The sequence below is a fragment of the Talpa occidentalis genome, unplaced genomic scaffold, assembly GCF_014898055.3.
Source record: "Talpa occidentalis isolate TD23 unplaced genomic scaffold, MPIMG_talOcc4v2.1, whole genome shotgun sequence".
Classification (NCBI taxonomy): domain Eukaryota; kingdom Metazoa; phylum Chordata; class Mammalia; order Eulipotyphla; family Talpidae; genus Talpa; species Talpa occidentalis.
This window is the reverse complement of record NW_026555331.1, coordinates 55404166-55422666: the sequence shown is the minus strand read 5'-3', so window position 1 is coordinate 55422666 and position 18501 is coordinate 55404166. Positions and strand designations below refer to the sequence as shown.

Genomic DNA, 18501 nt, shown 5'->3' with positions numbered 1-18501 from the left:
GATAGATACCATGTCTTACTTAAACCTTTTTTTGTACTTTCAGTATGAAGTGTATAATAGATAATTAGTGAACTAATAATGAATGTAAACATGTCATTTTCAGCTTAGTCATTTATTTTGCAAAGACTACTTAATATGAAGTTAAAGGTTTTAAATATCATTTACATAACTTAAAAATTTTACAGAGTTGAGGTTTCTGAATTTAATACATTAATTTTGTTAACTGGTCTTACTTTATAGATATCTAATCCTATACCCTACTTGAAAAATGAAAGAAAAGAGTTTATAAAGCCATCCAGTGGTATAGGCGATACTGATAATTACATCTTAGACTCTAACTCCACTGATATTTCACTGTAGCAGCCTGGTATTTTGTTGTATTTTAATATTGCTATTGTTAATATTATAATACCATTGTACTATTATTATTATGTACTATAATTATTGTTACAATAATAATAGCAATTATAGTAACTTTGCTATTTGAGTTCATAATTTGAATGTAGCTTCTTTTTACCTCTATTTTCATACATGTGAAAAGTAGGGACTTAGCAAGGCTAAGTCACTCTCCCAAGTCACACAGCTGTATGTGGCAGGATCTCCAGGTTTGTTTGTCTCTAAAGTTCATTCTCTTAGCTCTTTACCATCTGACTTGTGTGTGGTATCTTAAAAAAATCATCCTTCACGTGCATTTTATTTTAAAATTACTTTTTTGGAACAGTAAAAAAAAAAAACCTTTATCCTATTTCCTAATCTAAAATATGGGTTAAAACTAAAGGATCTCTATAGGCGAAACACTGTGTGATATGCACATCAAAGACATCTTTACAGACACATCACCCAAAGCAGTGATAGTGAAAGCAAAGATAAACAGCTGGGACTACATTAAAGAGCTTCTGCACAGCAAAAGAGACAATAACAAAAACAAAGAGAAACCCCACCAACTGGGAGAACATTTTTGCACACAACACTAATGATAAAGGACTGATCACAAAAATCTGCAAAGAGCTGATGAGACTCAACAAAAACAAAGAAAATAATCCAGTCAAAAAATGGGCAGAAGAGCTAAAAAGAAACTTCTCTGAAGAGGAAATGCAAATGGCCAACAGGCATATGAAAAAATGTTCAACATCGCTTATAATCAGGGAAATGCAAATCAAAACTACAATGAGGTACCATCTTACACCAGTGAGAATGGCACATATTAAAAAAACTAGCAACAAATATTGGTGAGGTTGTAGAAAAAAAGGAACTCTCCTGCACTGCTGGTGGGAGTGCAAATTGGTCCAACCACTATGGAGAGCTGTGTGATTTCTTGACCTACTAAACATAGAGCTTCCATATGATCCAGCAATTCCACTCGTAGGTATTTACCCAAAGGACACAGAAACATCAATTCCAAAGAGCACCTGCACCCCTATGTTTATAGCAGCACTATTTACAATAGCTAAGCTTTGGAAACAGCCCAAATGCCCAAAAATAGATGACTGGATCAAGAAGATGTGGTACATATACACCATGGAATATTACTCAGCATTCAAAAAAGATAAACACACGCAATTTGCAGCAACATGGATGGAGCTAGAAGGGATCATGCTCGGCAAAATAAGCCAGAAAGAAAAAGAAAAATACCGGATGGTCTCACTCATAGCAGGAATCTAGAAAACTTAAATAAGGGACCAGGAAAAAGAATAACTATAAGAAAGAAAATAACAAAATCAACAAACAGCTATGAACTAGAGACACTCTATGGCGGGTGGGGGGTGGCGAAAGGAGGGCTTGGGGTCAAAATAAGGGGGTTGTAATTGTATGGGGAATATAAAAAATAAAATTTAAAAAAGAAATAAAAAAAAAAGACACTAAGGGATCTCTGATCCCTGCAGGCTCTAAATGCCCCTTGATTATTATTATAATTGGGATGTTCTGATTATAGTAACAGTGTAAGGTCTAAAACCCACATCTCCCTAAGTCAGAGTGTGGTGATTTTTTTCTCCTAGCCCACAATATGAAGGTTGTTTCCTTTTGGGATTTTTCTTGAAGCAGTGAAATAGAATAATTTATTTAGGTTAGTTTAATACTTTTACTGGAGACTAGAGCTTTCATTTTGTTACCTAGTAAGCATTCTTTTGAATCTCTAATTGAAATTGCTTTTGAATTACGACAGTTATATTCAGATTAAGTTCTTCATTGAGGAAATTTTAAAAATATGTATCTCCAACTATAGGTCTTAAAGATACTATGTCAACCTTGTATAAGTTCTTAGAACTTTAATAGAGTGATACGCATTTTGGTCTTACCTGGAATTTTTCCCAGATATTTGATGGCTTAATATTTTTCAAAAAATTAAGCTTGGAATTGTTCCAAAATTCCAACTACTTCTTGTTTTATTCTCACCTTTCTTTCTTATATAGGAGTTTCCATTGGACTTTCAAAACTGTTTAAAGTCAGTAATGAAATGGAAAGTCTAGTAGCTTTTAAAGCAGCACAGGCTGTATCTCTCTGGGGAAAGGAAATTATGCTCTTTTCACAGTCGATCTCTCAGTATAAAATGTACCTTCAGTAAGTATCCACAGGACAATTTAAAGCATCCATGTAATTGTTAGATTTTCTTTAAATATCCCAAATGCAACCCTTCATTTTAGTTCCCTCTCCTATATTACTTAATAAATACAGTTCTTAAACTATAACTGCTAAGTATAGTTATTAGTAATGTAAACCCCATGTATGGTTTACTCTCTGGTGACATAGACCAGATATAACTTACATTTGTTCATTTATAGCTATATCTTACACTTAAGAAATAGAAATAAAAAACTCACATTTTGGTTAAAAAAAAAAACAAACCACTATACATTAAAATTGTTACTGAACAGAAATAATTTCACTAACCAAAACTCAAAGTTAGATAAACTACTTAATCTTATTGTTTATAGGTTTCTCTGGAGACAATGACCGTTTTATGAGATGTTTTCTATAATCTTTGATTTCTCCACTTTTGAAAGAATATTGCTTATGAGTTAGGGTTTAGGATAATGGTTTTTTGACCCAACAAGTACAAGTCATATTAATAGCAACAAAAATAGTAACAGCTAAGGGTTGTGCGTTTTCTACCAGGTATTATATAAACTTACATGCATTATTTCATTTATACTACAGTAGCATAATGAGGCATAGGTATTGTTACTATTCCCATTTTGCAAGTAACAATTTAAATCTTGGAAAAATTCAAGATCACTTTTGTAGTAACAGAGATAAGACATTTGTATGAAGTTTTGTAATTCTTAGAAACCTTCGTGCTTAACCTTTTGCTAAACTGCTCTTATTTGAACCTCAAGTATCAACACTCAAAACACGTTGAACATGGGGAAATTGTTAGGGAATGTGTTCCATGACCTTTTTCAAGGGGTTGTTAAACAGAGGGAGTTTTTCAGCAGGAGAGTGTTGGTGATTAGACAGCCAGTTATTCACCATTCTCCAGTTGCAAGAATTTCTAATAATTATTTTTTTTAATTAGTCTGATTTCCAGTGTCATAGTGTAAGTTTTTATTCATTACCTGGCAGTATATGAGGATTGGAAAAAAACAAATACCTCTCCAAGTTTTGTGATTCGTCTATTTAGGACCTAAAATAGGCTTATAGTTTTTTTTTTAAGAATTTTCTTTTGAGTAGTATGTTATCAGCTTTATTCTTTTTTTTTTTATTACTGCATTTATAGATTTTAAAATATATATCTGAGTATTACTTATTGTATGTCAGATATGAATTAGGAAATAACTCCTTCTATTCTTACATAGCTATTGATATTCACATAGTCTGACAAATAAATCTAATAGCTTATGTCTCTCAACAGATTTTATTAAACAAAGAAGAGCAGGACTGAATGAGTTCATTCAGAATTTAGTTAGACATCCAGAGCTTTATAACCAGTAAGTAATTTTCTTTATGTTCTAAAGAGGCACTGAAACCAAACTTAGTGTACTGAATAAGCTGTTGATACAGATCGTTTATCTTCTGTGGAATGTTACTGTTTGTCAAAATTTGTGATGTTTATAAAATTTTCTTCTTTAAATTCTTCTTTAAATTTTCTTCTTTTCTTCTTTAAATTTCTTCTTTAATTTCTTTAAATTCTGCCTTCTAGAGGTATAAGTCTAGTGGGCCTTCCAGAGGTCTCCAGACATTTTAACTAGCAATTGAAAACAGGAAAGTTTTTATAATAGAGATGCTAAGAGAGAACAAAGAAAAATGTGGCCTGCTTTTCTTGGGGAGATCAAGGAAGGCTTCCTGGGACTTAGAGACTGTGTAGTTGTTTGAGAATAAGAAAGGTAGGAAGGGCATTCCAGGCAAAGGGTACAGTACATGTAACAGGCTACAGAAAGCCAGAAATATTCAGGACACTTAACAGCCTTTCATGGTGACTGCAACACAGTAGGCTTTCAGAAGGGAGACAGGGCTGAAGGAGTTGGCAAGGATCTGGCATGTGCACCACTACTTCTGGTTCCACATGGGGCATCAACCCAGACAAGCACTGTCCTTCTCTTCACAGCATTTTTCTAGATAGCCGCTTATAAAGGCACTTTTCAAGTCCTATGTGTGTCTTGTGCTGATGAGTTTAAATGAACATCCTTCTGTAGGCCAACAGCTGCCAGTGAAGGCAGAAAGGTGGGTCATTTTCACAAATATTTAAGAACATACAGGTTGATCCCTGGCTTGGGATGTGTTTTCATTTTTGAGACTGGTATTTGGTACATGAAAAATAATCTTTTTTATTGTGATTTTTGTATATGTTGCTTACATTGTTTTATATGTTTAAGTATTATGTTCTAAGAAGAAATGAAGAAATAAAGTATCTGGGGAGCTTTCCATAGCTCACCTATCTATGTAAATATAAAGGTTGCCTTATGGACAGTGATGCAAACATTTTATTTTATTTTTTTAAAGATTTATTTATTTACATACAAGAACTGGGGTACAGGCAAGAGGTATGGGGGGGGGGTGAGAGGATTCACCAGAAACAGAGTGGGGAACAGAACAGGTAGATTGACTGCTGAGGGGCGCAGCGGGCAAGTCAGGAGCGGTCTGCTGCGCCATGTGGGTTGCTCCCCGGCTGGCCCGGGGATTGAATTCTTGCTACATTGGCTGTGGATAGCTTCATAGGTTGTGTCTTAACCCCTGTGCCACCAGGGAGGCCTGCAAACATGACATTTTAGTAGTCTTTTTCAGATCATAAAACTGAAAAACTATTTTTAGCGTTTGTCCTAAACAAGGATTCCTATTGTGTAAGTTTTTACCAGGTCTTCTACTGTTCTGAGCAGACTTTTTTAAAATTTTCTTGATTTACTAAATCACTAAAATACTGGAATTGGACTTTCTCTGACCTTGTTCTTCTGCTCAGTGCATTGGATTTCCCCTGATGTGCATTGATTATGGCACCGGGAGATCCAGCACCTGGGATCAGCCACTGAGGGAGGGTGGGTGTTGTGATCATTTCACAACAGATACAAATATCAAAACGTTACACACTTAATTTATAATATTATATGTTTATTATGTTTCCGTTTTTAAAAGAAGGGAAAAAGTGATTTGGGTAGGAGGTAGCTTCCTCAGGATTGTCATTCCTCTCTGCAAGACTACTCTTTTGTTTTAACCCATTTTTATCTCCATCTTCAATCACATGTTCATTTCTCCTTACCCATTTCATGAAGATCACTTTAGCATGTTTGTTATATGTTGGTGGATATTGTTTGACGGTTGCTTTGTGTAATGGTACTGTGCTATAATCCCTCTTTCAGGCTGCTAACTGTAATTCTCTGGAGACAGTTACTATAGCTTCCTTGCTCACCTCGCTCGTGATAAATGACTCTTTTGCTTTTGATTAACCTACTCTACAGAACGTTGCAATGAATATCCTAGTTACATGTGCTTCACTGAACCTGTACAGAATTTCCTTATGTGGCTTATTCCTAAAGCTGGAATTTCTGGGCCCAGGGAGAATGCATATACAGTTGTACAAGTATTGTCAGATTGCTTTTCAGAAAAGTTGACTCATTTTACATTCTCATCAACAATATATGAGGATCAATCTCCCTGTGTCTCTACCAATATTTTGTACCAATTTTTGCCAGCTAGTAGACATAAAATGATATCTTATTGTTTTGTGCTTTTCTGATTTATTAGCCATCTTTATATAAATTTCCTTACTATTTGGGTTTTCTTTTCTGTGAACTGCCTGTTTAGAGCATTGCCCATCTGTCTGTTGGATTCCCTATATATAAAAATTAATTTGCATATTCCTGTTATAATCATAAATATTAAGGGTTTGGTTAGACTTTCTTGCTATAAGTGTTACCATAGTTACTTTTATTTTAGTTTTACAAGGGAGAAAAGCTGTAGAAATGCAAAGTCATAATAAAGTTAATTTTTGTTTTTAGTCCAGATGTCAGAGCATTCCTTCAAATGGACAGTCCAAAACATCAGTCAGATCCATCTGAAGATGAGGATGAAAGAAATACTCAGAAGGTAGCAGGATTGTGGTTTTTTAACAGAAAATACCATTCCCCAAAGATGAAATTATAGGACTTTTACTTAAAATGGAGTAATTTCATCCATTGTAAATTTTCTGCCCTGTAGAATATATAAAAACAAATGTGTTCACCTCTTACAGATCACTATTCTTCTAAAGTTTATAGAATGATGCTTTTATAAGTTGCACATGTTGATTAAAATTCTGAAAGTACTATTACCCATAGTTAATCACTAATCAGGCATATTAAATTTTATCATCTTACTGATTTTCTTTCTAATCTTCTCTTAATATACAAGAATATTTTAATTATCTAATTTTAATGTTATAGTGTATACAGTTTTATATTTTGCTTTCTTCACTTTATATCTTATTTTTTGATCCTTATAAATCTTTATCATGACCATACTTGAAACCATGGTTTGAATTTTGGCCAGCTGGGAGGAAGGCCTTTTCAAATTACATACCTCTTCCCTTCTTTGTTAGGTTTTTATGTGTAGTGCAATCCATACACATGCCAGTTGGCATCAGCTAACTTTTATTGCTATAGATACGTGCACATAATTAATTTGGATTCCAAGTAAACTTAGGATTTGCTTATTTTTTTTTATTAATTGTGATAACATTAATATAGTAAGCTTATGTCTTATGAGGCTATTTTCAGCATTTACTTTAGAAAGTTATGTGGAATTGGTAAATTAGAATAATTTAACTCAGGATTATTATGTAACAATTATAACTATAAATGTCATTTAAATATGATAATACCGTTACTATTTAAATTTGATTGTAACTCTTGTTAATGTATGCATAACAATCAAGAATGTTTGTCTGAAGAATATCACATACTCTTTATAATGTCTTTCAATTTTTGTGACTGAAAAGATAATTTTATGAGTTGGAATGCTTATGTCCCGTAGCTAAAATCTTCATGTGGAAAATAGGCATGTTCCTTTTCCCTGACTACTAAAAAGTAGTAGTTTCTTTCTCTGACATTCCAAGAGCATTCTCAGTTAAGAGAACAGATTTATCTTCTGCATCTCTGACATGATTGCTCCTAGGACAATGTAAAAGGATATTTTAATTTTATATCTGTGCAATTGGCCAGTCAACCAAAAAAAATATAACAAATACAGCATAAGAAGGAATAACATCTGTGTAAAAAGCTTATACAGTTTTTGAAAAGAATATTTAGATCTTAATAAATAAATGGAAAGGGGCACAAGAAAATACTCCTATTAAACAGATATATAGGAAAGTGTTCAACCTTGATGCCAATAGAAAATGAAATTTTAAGTGAGTTTTTGCCCTCTACCAAATTAACAAAAGTGTAAAGTAAATAAAATACTGCAGGACTCATAAGGGTAAGGAACAGTGAGAATCCTTTGACATTACTTGTGGTGGTACAATTTAAGTGTGCAACTCTTTTGGAAAGCAATTTGGCAACATGTATCAGACATGAAAATATTTGTGTCCCTTAAGGAGTTGATACAAATGAAATTAATCCTTCAGATGAAAAAAATCCAAAGATATTCATTTTAGTATGATTTTTAATGAAAAATTAGAATCAGATATTCCTCAATCAAATTGTATTTGTCTGCACATATTGTGAATTTCAAAACATTTTAAAGATGATAATATTCTATGTTTTGACATATTACTAGATGAAATCAGGGTATAAAATTTTATATATGTATTTGTACAATGTGGTTAGAGTCCATTTTTAAAAGTTATGCAAAAATCATATCAAGTTAGTGTAATTATTTTTTAAATCATCTGTTGGCAGATGATTTTATGTATTTTACTTAAAATATTTTTTTTTTTTTTTTAAATTTTTTTTTTTTTTTTTTATAGAGGCATGTTTTATTTATTTATTATTTGTTTGTTTGTTTTATTTATACATGCACTGGGTACAGTCAGAAGCGTGGGAGGGTGAGAGAATTCACCAGAGCCAGAGCGGGGAGCAGAGCAGGCAGAAGGACTGAAGTACACTGCTGAGGGGAGCAGCGGGCGGCAGGAGAGGTCTGCGCGCCATGTGGGACCCTCCTCCGGTGGCCGGGGAGCAGCCGGGGATTGAACCGGCGCTGCAGAGGCTGCGGGCAGCTTCGCAACCCAGCGCTCAACCGCTGCGCCACCGGGGAGGCCCCTTAAAATATTTTTAAGTATTCTTTAAGTATTCTTAATCTTTTCATATTTTAGTTGTAAAAGATGAAACTATTAAAATTTTTACTTTTTTCTCAAACTATTGATTTGCCAGTACATTTACATATTCAAAAACAAGTTAGAAGAATAAAATCTACAAACTCATGATTCTACATGTTTTGCTTGCTAATCAAGAGTATGTCGAGAGTATGTAGATTTAGGTCATTTACACACTATCTTGACTTGCTATAGGAAGGAAACAGCTGGTTTTGAAGAGAGAACTAAACTGAGAGGGATTCCTAAATTCTGGCTCCTATTCTACCACTGTTGGCTTTAAATCTGAATTTTATTCCTCTTTCCTTTTTTCATCCATAAAATCTGGAACTTGAATTAGGCTCACTTGTAGTTTTAGAATAATGATGAAAAGATTATCTTCAAAACAAGCAGAGAACACCAATTATTTCATCATATATTGTAACTATTTATTAAGGACTTTTATGTGGATAACTGAGGTTAATAGCCAGAAAATACCGTAGATGGCATCTGGACCTATCCCCATATTTATAGAGAAGAAAAATAAAGGCCATGAGATGTCATGAAACAGACACCCTTGATTAGCATTCATTCTGTTAATAAATTGTAGCTCACCCTCAGTTTAGTGATTAGATGTAATCTTTTTAAAAATAGTAGGTGGAGTAAAAAGTTACCTAATTATATATCCCAGTAATTTTCATTATTTTTTCAGAAATGTGCCCATAGGAAAATCATTGCTGAGTAATAGAAACTTACTATACATTAATTAAAGGCACAAGTTGTCTTTATTGTGTAATCTATGCTTGTTTAATTGTCTTCCCTCATCTATATAAGAAAAGTTCCCTGAAGGGAAAGCTACTCTACTTTTCCACACATTCATTAAAAGAGTATTATAGAAATTATAGCTTAATGATTTACATTATCAGATCCAAAGAGCACTGTAATATTTTAAGAGTATTCCATGTTATGGTTATGCTACAACAGGACACCTCATTTAATAAATCAGCATTTATATGTTTTTAAGTATCAGATAAGTTTAAGGCATATGTCTCTAATAAGAAATGACTTTGATAAAAATTTTTATCCTGTTTAACTGTTGGAGGAGAAAAATCTCAAATTTTATTGCCACAGTGCTGGAATTAGAACAGAAACTCTTTTGTCTGTATGTTTTAGTTTTAGAAATATGTTTACCTACTATCACATTAACACTCTTGGTCTAATATTTGCAGTCTTCCTCATTATGATTAATTTCTTTTCTTAATAAGCTATTTGAAAATAAGAAAAAAATTTAACAAATATTTTAAATTTTAGTTTCAATATCCACCTCTTTCAAGGAGCCTTCCCAATTTGCTTTGTTCATTTGTCAACTTTGAGCTACATTTCTGCATTATTACCATTTTCCTTACAACTGTTCTTGAAACTTGTAAGAATGATTGTCTCATATTTACTATGTATTTTCCCAAGTAAGCATATACATTTAAGAATTTGGATTTTAGGTTTCTTTAACATGGCAAAATATCTACAATAAAATTATGTATTACTTGTTTCAAAAACATTCATTGACTGATAACCTTTGAAGTTCCAATAAGATTACTGCTTTTTTTTTTTTCCCAATCCCAACAGTTACACTCTACCTCACAGAACATCAACCTGGGACCATCTGGAAATCCTCAGTAGGTTTAATTTGTCTCAAACAGTCTCTAACTAAACTTAGAAAGATCCTTTTTTGAAATTTGCAGTTATATATAATTAAACCAATTTAACTGAACAGCTATGAAATATAACCATAGTTACAGTGACTACGGTACTGTCGTATGCTTACCTAAATTACTGCTCTAGCTTCTCTTTAGTGAAGCTCTGAGGATCTTTTAATCCATGGATTATTACCTGGGTTCTATTATTTTGCCATTGTCACTTTTCTAGGATGTGCATGTATGTATGTGTTTGTGATGTAAGTAGACCATGCTTCCCCGAGGACCATAGGTCCTGGGAGATACTCTGACAACAGCATCTGTGCAGGTCTTATTGATAAATTCTCCTGGGTACTCAGTATCACTGTACAACTCTAACCCTTAAGTCAGCTTGTTCCAGAGTAGTCACAGTGTACATTAGCATGTTAGAAGCTTTAAACTTTCTTTATTCAATCTTTCCCATAGTCCCTTATTTATTTGAACACAGGGAAACTTTTTAAGGAACACCTGGAGTAGTAAATACAGACTTTGTGCACACTCTGACTGCAAACTCTGGCAAGTCATTAGAAGTGAATTCCTAGAATACTAACTACAAAGAAAGATTCCAAGTCTACTTCTTGGATTAGTTTAACAATTGCCCTTTACAGATAGTGAAGTTTGCCATGGATTGAAGGAGGAGAAGTATGTTGGTTATCCCTACTTTTAATTATCCTTACAGTCTTTTCCATTTAATTCTAAAATAGTCTATCATTTATCCCAGGACCCTATGCTTCCCTCATCCTTTTAGACCAGTTAGAGAATGATTATAGGTAGCTAAGAGTTGGTCCAAGGATTGTATCTTCAGATACTTCAGCATTATAATAAGTTCAGGGAGGACCAATAATGGAGACATAAGAAGAGTAATTAGTATGAGAAGAGGAAAACTAGAAATATGATGTCATGAAATCAGATGAAGAAAATAGATGGAGAGTAATTAACATTCTTAAGTTGCGAATAGGGCAAGTAAGATGAAGATTGAAATTGACCATAACTTTGAGAAGTGATTGGTGATCTTTACGAACATTTTCAATGATGTGGTGGGAACAAGACCCTGATAGAAAAGGATTCAAGAGAGAATTGTCGATAGAAGAGAAAGCAACAGGCATAGACAGTAAATTTAGATAACTTACTTGAGTTTCACTCCAAAGGAAGGCACAGAATTGGATAGTAGCTGGAAGAGGAAATTGATTTTGAATTCTCTTTTTGGTCTTCTTAGCATTAAGTTGGTCAGGCAGCTCAAAAACTGAAACGTACTTTCAGTTAGAGTTCATCACCAATAGTTCACGGTAAAGCCTTGGGTATGCCTTGGTTAGCCCATTTACTGTGTTTGAGAAATTTGCATCTTTTTTCATGATTATATTTGTTTAAAAAATTATTTCAGTATCTTAACATACCATTAGAGAAAAAAATAATCCAAAGACCAGGGTATTGAAAAAGCAAAACATCTATGCTTAGTTAAGTATTTATCTGCCTAATCTTTAACTGTTACATTTTAACCAGACTTGTGTTACTCTCAAGTTTGAATTGACTGTTTCTTTTGATAATGAATTGAAGGAAATTAAAATCTAACTGGGGTTATTCCCTTTTCCTTGTAAAATTTAGGAATACACACTATATTGAGGAAAATATCTCTTATGACTGCTTAAACAAAGTTTTCTGTTGCTTGTGCTTTTGTATATATACAGCTAATGTTTTTATTGGATAGGTTAATATAAAAAGATAATCTGACTATTCTTTTTGGCTTCTTTACTCCTGCCTTTCCCACATCACCAGCTATTAGAATCAGCAAAGAGGTCTTTTGTCTGTAATTTCCAATAAATGATACGTATGCAAAACTCTGTGATGACTTTTCTCCATCAGGAGTTTCTCTTAGTGACTTTATTACATGTTCCAGCCAGTAACTGTCTCTTCACATGAATAGCCAAAGTAGATAATCCTTGGAATAGATCACTAATTAATATAGTTATGCAGTTCCTCATTAACAACAGTAGTGAGGGTTTGGGTTGATACAGTTGGTTTAGATGGAATCTCCATTGAATTCAAAGAAGTACATACATACACATGTATGTGTGCGTGTGTGCTTGTATATGTATATATACTTTTCTCACAGATGCTTTATTGAAGTCCCTCTGAGCAGAATTTAATGAGGTGTACATAACCATGTATCTCAGCTAATCAGAAAGTAGGTATTATTACTATTCACTATTACCTATTTCATATTAAAGATGAGGTATTGCCAGCTGAAGTCATCATGCTAACGTGTTTTGTACCCAACTTTTATTTATTAAAGAGTGAGATGCTTAGAACTGTTTAGAAGTTAACATCTTTCTAATTTCTAAGAGGTTAATTCTTACCATTGTTAATTTATTTCAGTGCTAAACCAACAGACTTTGATTTCTTAAAAGTTATTGGGAAAGGCAGCTTTGGCAAGGTAAGAGTGTTTATATTTTCTCATTTAGTAAATAAGTAAATATATGTGAGGTTACAGGGCTTGCTGGTATCAGGATATAGAGTTGAGATGGTTTCTGTATGTTTAGAATTCTAACAAAATAAGGAGATAAAGCATCTACTTAAATTCTAATATAAAATTCATTTATTCAGCAAGTATTTGTTGAGCCCCTACAATGTGCCAAGCACTGTTCTAGGCCCTTGTTAGATTAGTAGTGAACAAAACTGAATGGTTACTGTCTTTGAGATGCTTACAACCTAGGGATGAAGTAGTTTATTGAAAATATTCAGTCAGGGGCCTCCCTGGTGGTGCAGGCAGTTGAGCGCAGTGCTGTGAAGCTGTCTGCAGCCTCTGCAGCGCCGGGTCAATCCCCGCTGGCCTCGGAGCAACCCACATGGTGAGCAGACCTCTCCTGTCATGCCCTCTGCTCCCCTCAGCAGTGTGTTTCGTCAGTCTGACAGAGCTCCCCGCTCTGTCTCTGGTGAATCCTCTCACCCTCCCGCGCATCTGGCCTGTGCCCCAGCTCTTGTATAAATAAAATAAATCTTTAAAAAAAATAAAAATAAAATATTCAGTCAGATAAATAATTACAAGTAGTAATGGGGCTGTGAATGAAAAGAACATAGGGTGAATGACAGAGGATAATAGGCAATGGGGGGCACAATCTTTAAATGCATTCATCAAGAGTGGCTTATTTAAAGAGATGCTGTTAAGCTGAGCTAAAAAGACAAAAAATGAGCAGCTGTTGGGGAAGGAAAGAAATGTAATGACTGTGCTTCTCATATGTTGGTTGTCAAGTGATTCACATAACTTTACCCTGTGACTGTACCAAGGAATAATCACTGAAGGCTTCAAGCTTCATAGATAGTATTTTCAGAATCATTAAATATATGTAAGTCCACTTTCATATAATACATCAAAACAACAGTAAAAATATGTGTGTTTAATTGTAATTTGCTATTTCCGTAGCTTTTGATGTCTCTGGTTTTTTTCTGAGTTTCCTAGAGACCCCAAACTGTCCAAATACTTAAATCCATGTGTGTTTATTAATCTAGCAAATACAAATTGACTATCTGTTCCCTGGGGAGCATGGTGTTAATATAAGCAATAGGAAGTTAGAATTGGATCTTGTTCTCAAAATGCTTATAGTTTGTTGGAATATTAGAAATAGCTTATTACTTAAAAAAAAAAGTTATCTTTTGGAAATTTCATGCTTAGAATAGGGTCCACTAGGAATATACAGATCTTCCTAAACTTAGAAAGAGAGGATGCATACCAGTAAATCCATTATAAATTCCAGCTATCCTAAGTTGAAAATGCAGCTAACCTAACAAACATCATATAGCCTGTCATGCCTTTAACATGCTCAGAGTGCTTGCATTAACATACAGAGATGGAATCACCATGTATAGCTTAGCTAACAAAGCCTATTTTATAATAAAATATTGACTGTCTCATGTATTGCATGTGTATTGCTTTCACACCATCATAAAGTCAAAAAATTTTAAGTTCAACTATGATAAATTGGGAACTGCACATAATGTGAGGTATAGATAAGGTGATAGTTCATTTTCCCCCCAGTGATTATGTAACTAGTCTCACACAATTAATGGCAAAGACTACTCTTGCCCCAGAGATCTAAATTTTACATTTTGTTTCAGAAGTCTGTCTCCTTGTACCAAAACAACACAAGTGTATTCAAGAAGGGTTGCTTGTCCACAATACCGCATCACATTTAGTTGTCATGTTTCCTTAAGCTACTTGTGACTGTGACAGTTTCTTAGACTTTGCTTGCTTTTTAGGATCTTGATGGTTTGGGGGAATGCTGGTTAGGTGTACTGTAAGATACCCCTCTGTTGGAATTTGTCTGATATTTTTCTCATCATAAAACTGGTGTTATAGATCTTGCGAGGGAAGCCACACATGTTCTGGAAAGTAAGGCCCAGCAGTGTCACTATTGCTGTGTCATGTTATCTCAAGAAGCTTTATATCATTTTATAGTTATTACAACTTGTGGGGCATCTTGAATCCCTTAAAATTATTTGCAAAACCTTGAGCGTGTATACCTTTTTCTGGAGCAAGATCCTCTAAGTTTCTTCAGATGCTTGAAAATGCCACCCAGTCTGTAATAGAAATTCAGCTAAGCTATACATGGTGCTTCCATCTCTGAACTCTGAAATTGAAACTTGAATAGAAACTTAAATGTTAAAACAGAATACATTTTGATCACCTAGAAACCATTTCTTTTTCTTTTTTTTGTAGCATGAAGTATATAGCCTCAGTATTTTCTAAGGACACTCTTCAGGATTCATGAACACGCATGAACACACCTATACACACACATGTGCACACAATGTTTCTATGCCATGTAGATTTTGGCACTTAAATTGGGTAATTACCTCAGAACATGATCACATTAAGTGACAAAAAACTGCTGCCTGGCTATTCAAATGATCAATATACTTTTTTGTTCTGTAAAAATATCTAAGGAAAAGTGGAGTTACCGAAATAAATTCAATAGTTTAACATTTCAAGACAAATATATATCATCTAGTCCCTTTTGGGCTTTATTTTCACATAACTTAAGTTTTGATTTACTGACAATGATTCTTATCAAAAGAATGAAATTTCTAACAGCATGCACAATCTATATAACAGGTTCTTCTTGCAAAACGGAAACTGGATGGAAAATTTTATGCTGTTAAAGTGTTACAGAAAAAAATAGTTCTCAACAGAAAAGAGGTAAAATAAAATCGCTTCATTTCTCCTAATTCTGCTTTCTTAACAGTGTTGTTGTTTACTATATAATACAAGTTGATCCTTTACCTTTTTTTTAAACAGCAAAAACATATTATGGCTGAACGTAATGTGCTCTTGAAAAATGTGAAACATCCATTTTTGGTTGGATTACATTATTCTTTCCAAACAACTGAAAAACTTTATTTTGTTCTGGATTTTGTTAATGGAGGGGAGGTGAGTTTTATAATTAATTTTCTAATACTGATAATGTTTTTAAAAAGTAAAATAAGGTTAAAATGATTCCTTTCCTTGTAAGTTTTAGAATTACAGCCAGCATCAACAGCTATTGTTGAGTAGCAAGAACCAAGGGCTGGTAAAGCACAATGCAAGATATGGAGAAGTATAATCACACAAAGTTCTCAGGCAGGTTATGATGTAGGTGGGAAGGTTCATACAGACTCCATGGGGAGCTTTGTCATTGAACTATATAGCAAAAATAATACACAGAAACATTTGAAGGAAATGTGATTTGTAATTTAGATAATTACTGTTTCAATAGTTGCATATAAATACTACACTAGCCTGTGATCTTCTAAAGTGTGCAAGCTATTAATCAGATGAGATAATCCTCTAATAAAGGGTTATGTGGTGATGTCAGTTTGGAAAATGTTTCATGTTGTATCCCCTTGGTGATTAACAGTGTTTCTCTGTGAGTTGTGGTATGTTCCGGCATGTTAAAGACTTTGAGAAATTCTGCCCTAAACAAAGCTAAGATTTCTTTTAAAATACATTTTTTAACCACATGGTTTCCTTTTTTGTTTGAACCAAATCTATTAATAATAATCTGAAATCAGGAGGCATATCTTGGAATACTTTTTAGAAAATGTTGCTATTCTAATAATTACAGTAATAACTAACATATATTGAATGATTACCCTTATGTGCCCAGCCTTTTGGCTTTTTGTACTTTATATTTCATTTTTACTTTTTGTATTTACAACAGTCCTATTACATAAAACAAACTGAGGCAGAGAGAAGCTCAGTAACTTGTTCAGGTCATGTTGTTAGTAACTATTGGAGCCAGAAATTGAACTCAAGAATTCTGATTGCATGATCTACACTACTGATCATCCTTATTCATAACTCTGCTTCTCAGTCCTCATACCATTCTAATTTGTTTAATCTCTGATCTGTGAATGTCTTCAAAAATTATTTCAGTTGTTAGATATTGTCATATGTTTACAGAGAACTTTACATCCCCAAATCCAGAGCAAAGATAGAAAAAGAACATTTTAACCTCACTATAGTCGACCTATCTGTAGAATAAGGGAACTAGAAGGGAAAACAAAATCTATTCTGCAAACCTAAAAGATGGTGATGGGAAAGGGCATAAAAAGAATCATTATTCAATACCCTGTATCTGTGACAAAAATGCTTTCAAACTCCTTACTGCAGAAGCAATAGGATGAATCCCCTAGATTTCAGAATGTAGAATACCCCACATTGTACCAACCTTGAAAGTCATCATTTTATTTTGTGTGTGTGTGAATGCTAACATATGAGAGTTTATTAACACTTAGCAGTTTATAACTATTTAACATGCATTATTTCAATTAATCATTACAATTCTCTGAAATAAACACCCATTTTATAAATAAGGAAATTAAGACTCCAAGAGGTCTAGTAATTTTTTCATGTCAGCATTCTAGTGTCAGGCCCTGTGGGTTTAACCTAGACATAGTAGCACTTTTTATCTTTGAAATGTCATGTGAGGGCCTCCCTGGTGGCGCAAGGGGTTAAGACGCAACCTGTGAAGCTATCCACAGCTACTGCAGCACGAGTTTGATCCCCTGTGGGCCAGGGAGCAACCCACATGGCGCAGTAGACCTCTCCTGACTTGCCTGCTGCTCCCCTCAACAGTGTACTTTGGTGAATCTGCCTGTTCTGTTCCCCACTGTGCCTCTGGTGAATCCTCTCACACCTCTGGCCTGTACCCCATTTCTTGTATGCATAAATAAATAAATCTTTAAAAAAAAATGTCATGTGGGGCATCTAACTGCAGATGAGATCCTACTGCAAGTTTCCTGCTTTATCTGTGGTTTCTTCATGCTGTTTTAGGACTTTGCTTCTGAGCCCTTTTTACACAGTGACCGCTCATAAACTGAGTGGAAGGTGAAAAGAGGTAGACTTGTCTTCCCAAAGATACACTTGGCCAAGATAATAGAAAAAAAGGGAATGAAATAAAATGTTGGAGTGGGTGGAGGAGGAGATGAATGGAGCAATAGGTAGAAGAGGAATAATGAGGGGGAAGAGACAGAAAGGGAGAGAAAGGAGGGGTGTAACTTCATTATGCATTGTGTGTTTCCTATTGTGTGTTTCTCATTATTACTATGACTTCCCCCCTTATCCATATTTCTACTTCAACCTCTCTTGTGAGATTTATTTTGGTATACTACAAATTTGTTTTGTAGCCAGGTAGAGTATAAATAATAAGGTTTACGATACTGGGCATATAAATAAGCCTTTCTGAACCTCAGATTCCTCATTAAATTTCCTATCTCCAACTAGTGTGGCTGGGTTAAATAATATAAGCATATAAAGTCCTTAGCATTAGTACCTTTGATTCAATAAACAGTTAATGTTAAGGTTTCAATATTGGGTAGTTTCCATTAATAATACTGGATGTGATTAGGAGATTAAATAGAATTAGAAATGTGATTAGATGTGATTAGAAGATTAAATAGAATATTTCAACAGTACATGTTACATTTAGGAAAAGCAGTGGTAGGACCAAAAAGGAGTGACTATTCCAGAAATAATTAAAAGATAACAACAGAACAATTTGTTCATTGATTGACTATAGGGCCTAAGGGTAAAGGAGCAGTAAA

The 18501-nt window shown here is 34.0% G+C and overlaps 1 protein-coding gene across 7 annotated transcripts in view; it reads left to right on the top strand.

Moving 5' to 3' along the window:
- SGK3 (serum/glucocorticoid regulated kinase family member 3) overlaps window positions 1-18501 on the top strand; it is a 110079-nt gene that overhangs the window by 72567 nt on the left and 19011 nt on the right. For all 7 annotated transcript variants that reach the window (XM_037505781.2, XM_054692215.1, XM_037505791.2 and 4 more), the window contains exons 5-10: window positions 3851-3926; window positions 6429-6516; window positions 10319-10368; window positions 12799-12856; window positions 15533-15616; window positions 15716-15847. In XM_037505781.2, the coding sequence (XP_037361678.1) occupies window positions 3851-3926; window positions 6429-6516; window positions 10319-10368; window positions 12799-12856; window positions 15533-15616; window positions 15716-15847 (488 nt within the window). The remainder of the gene's footprint in view (window positions 1-3850; window positions 3927-6428; window positions 6517-10318; window positions 10369-12798; window positions 12857-15532; window positions 15617-15715; window positions 15848-18501) is intronic.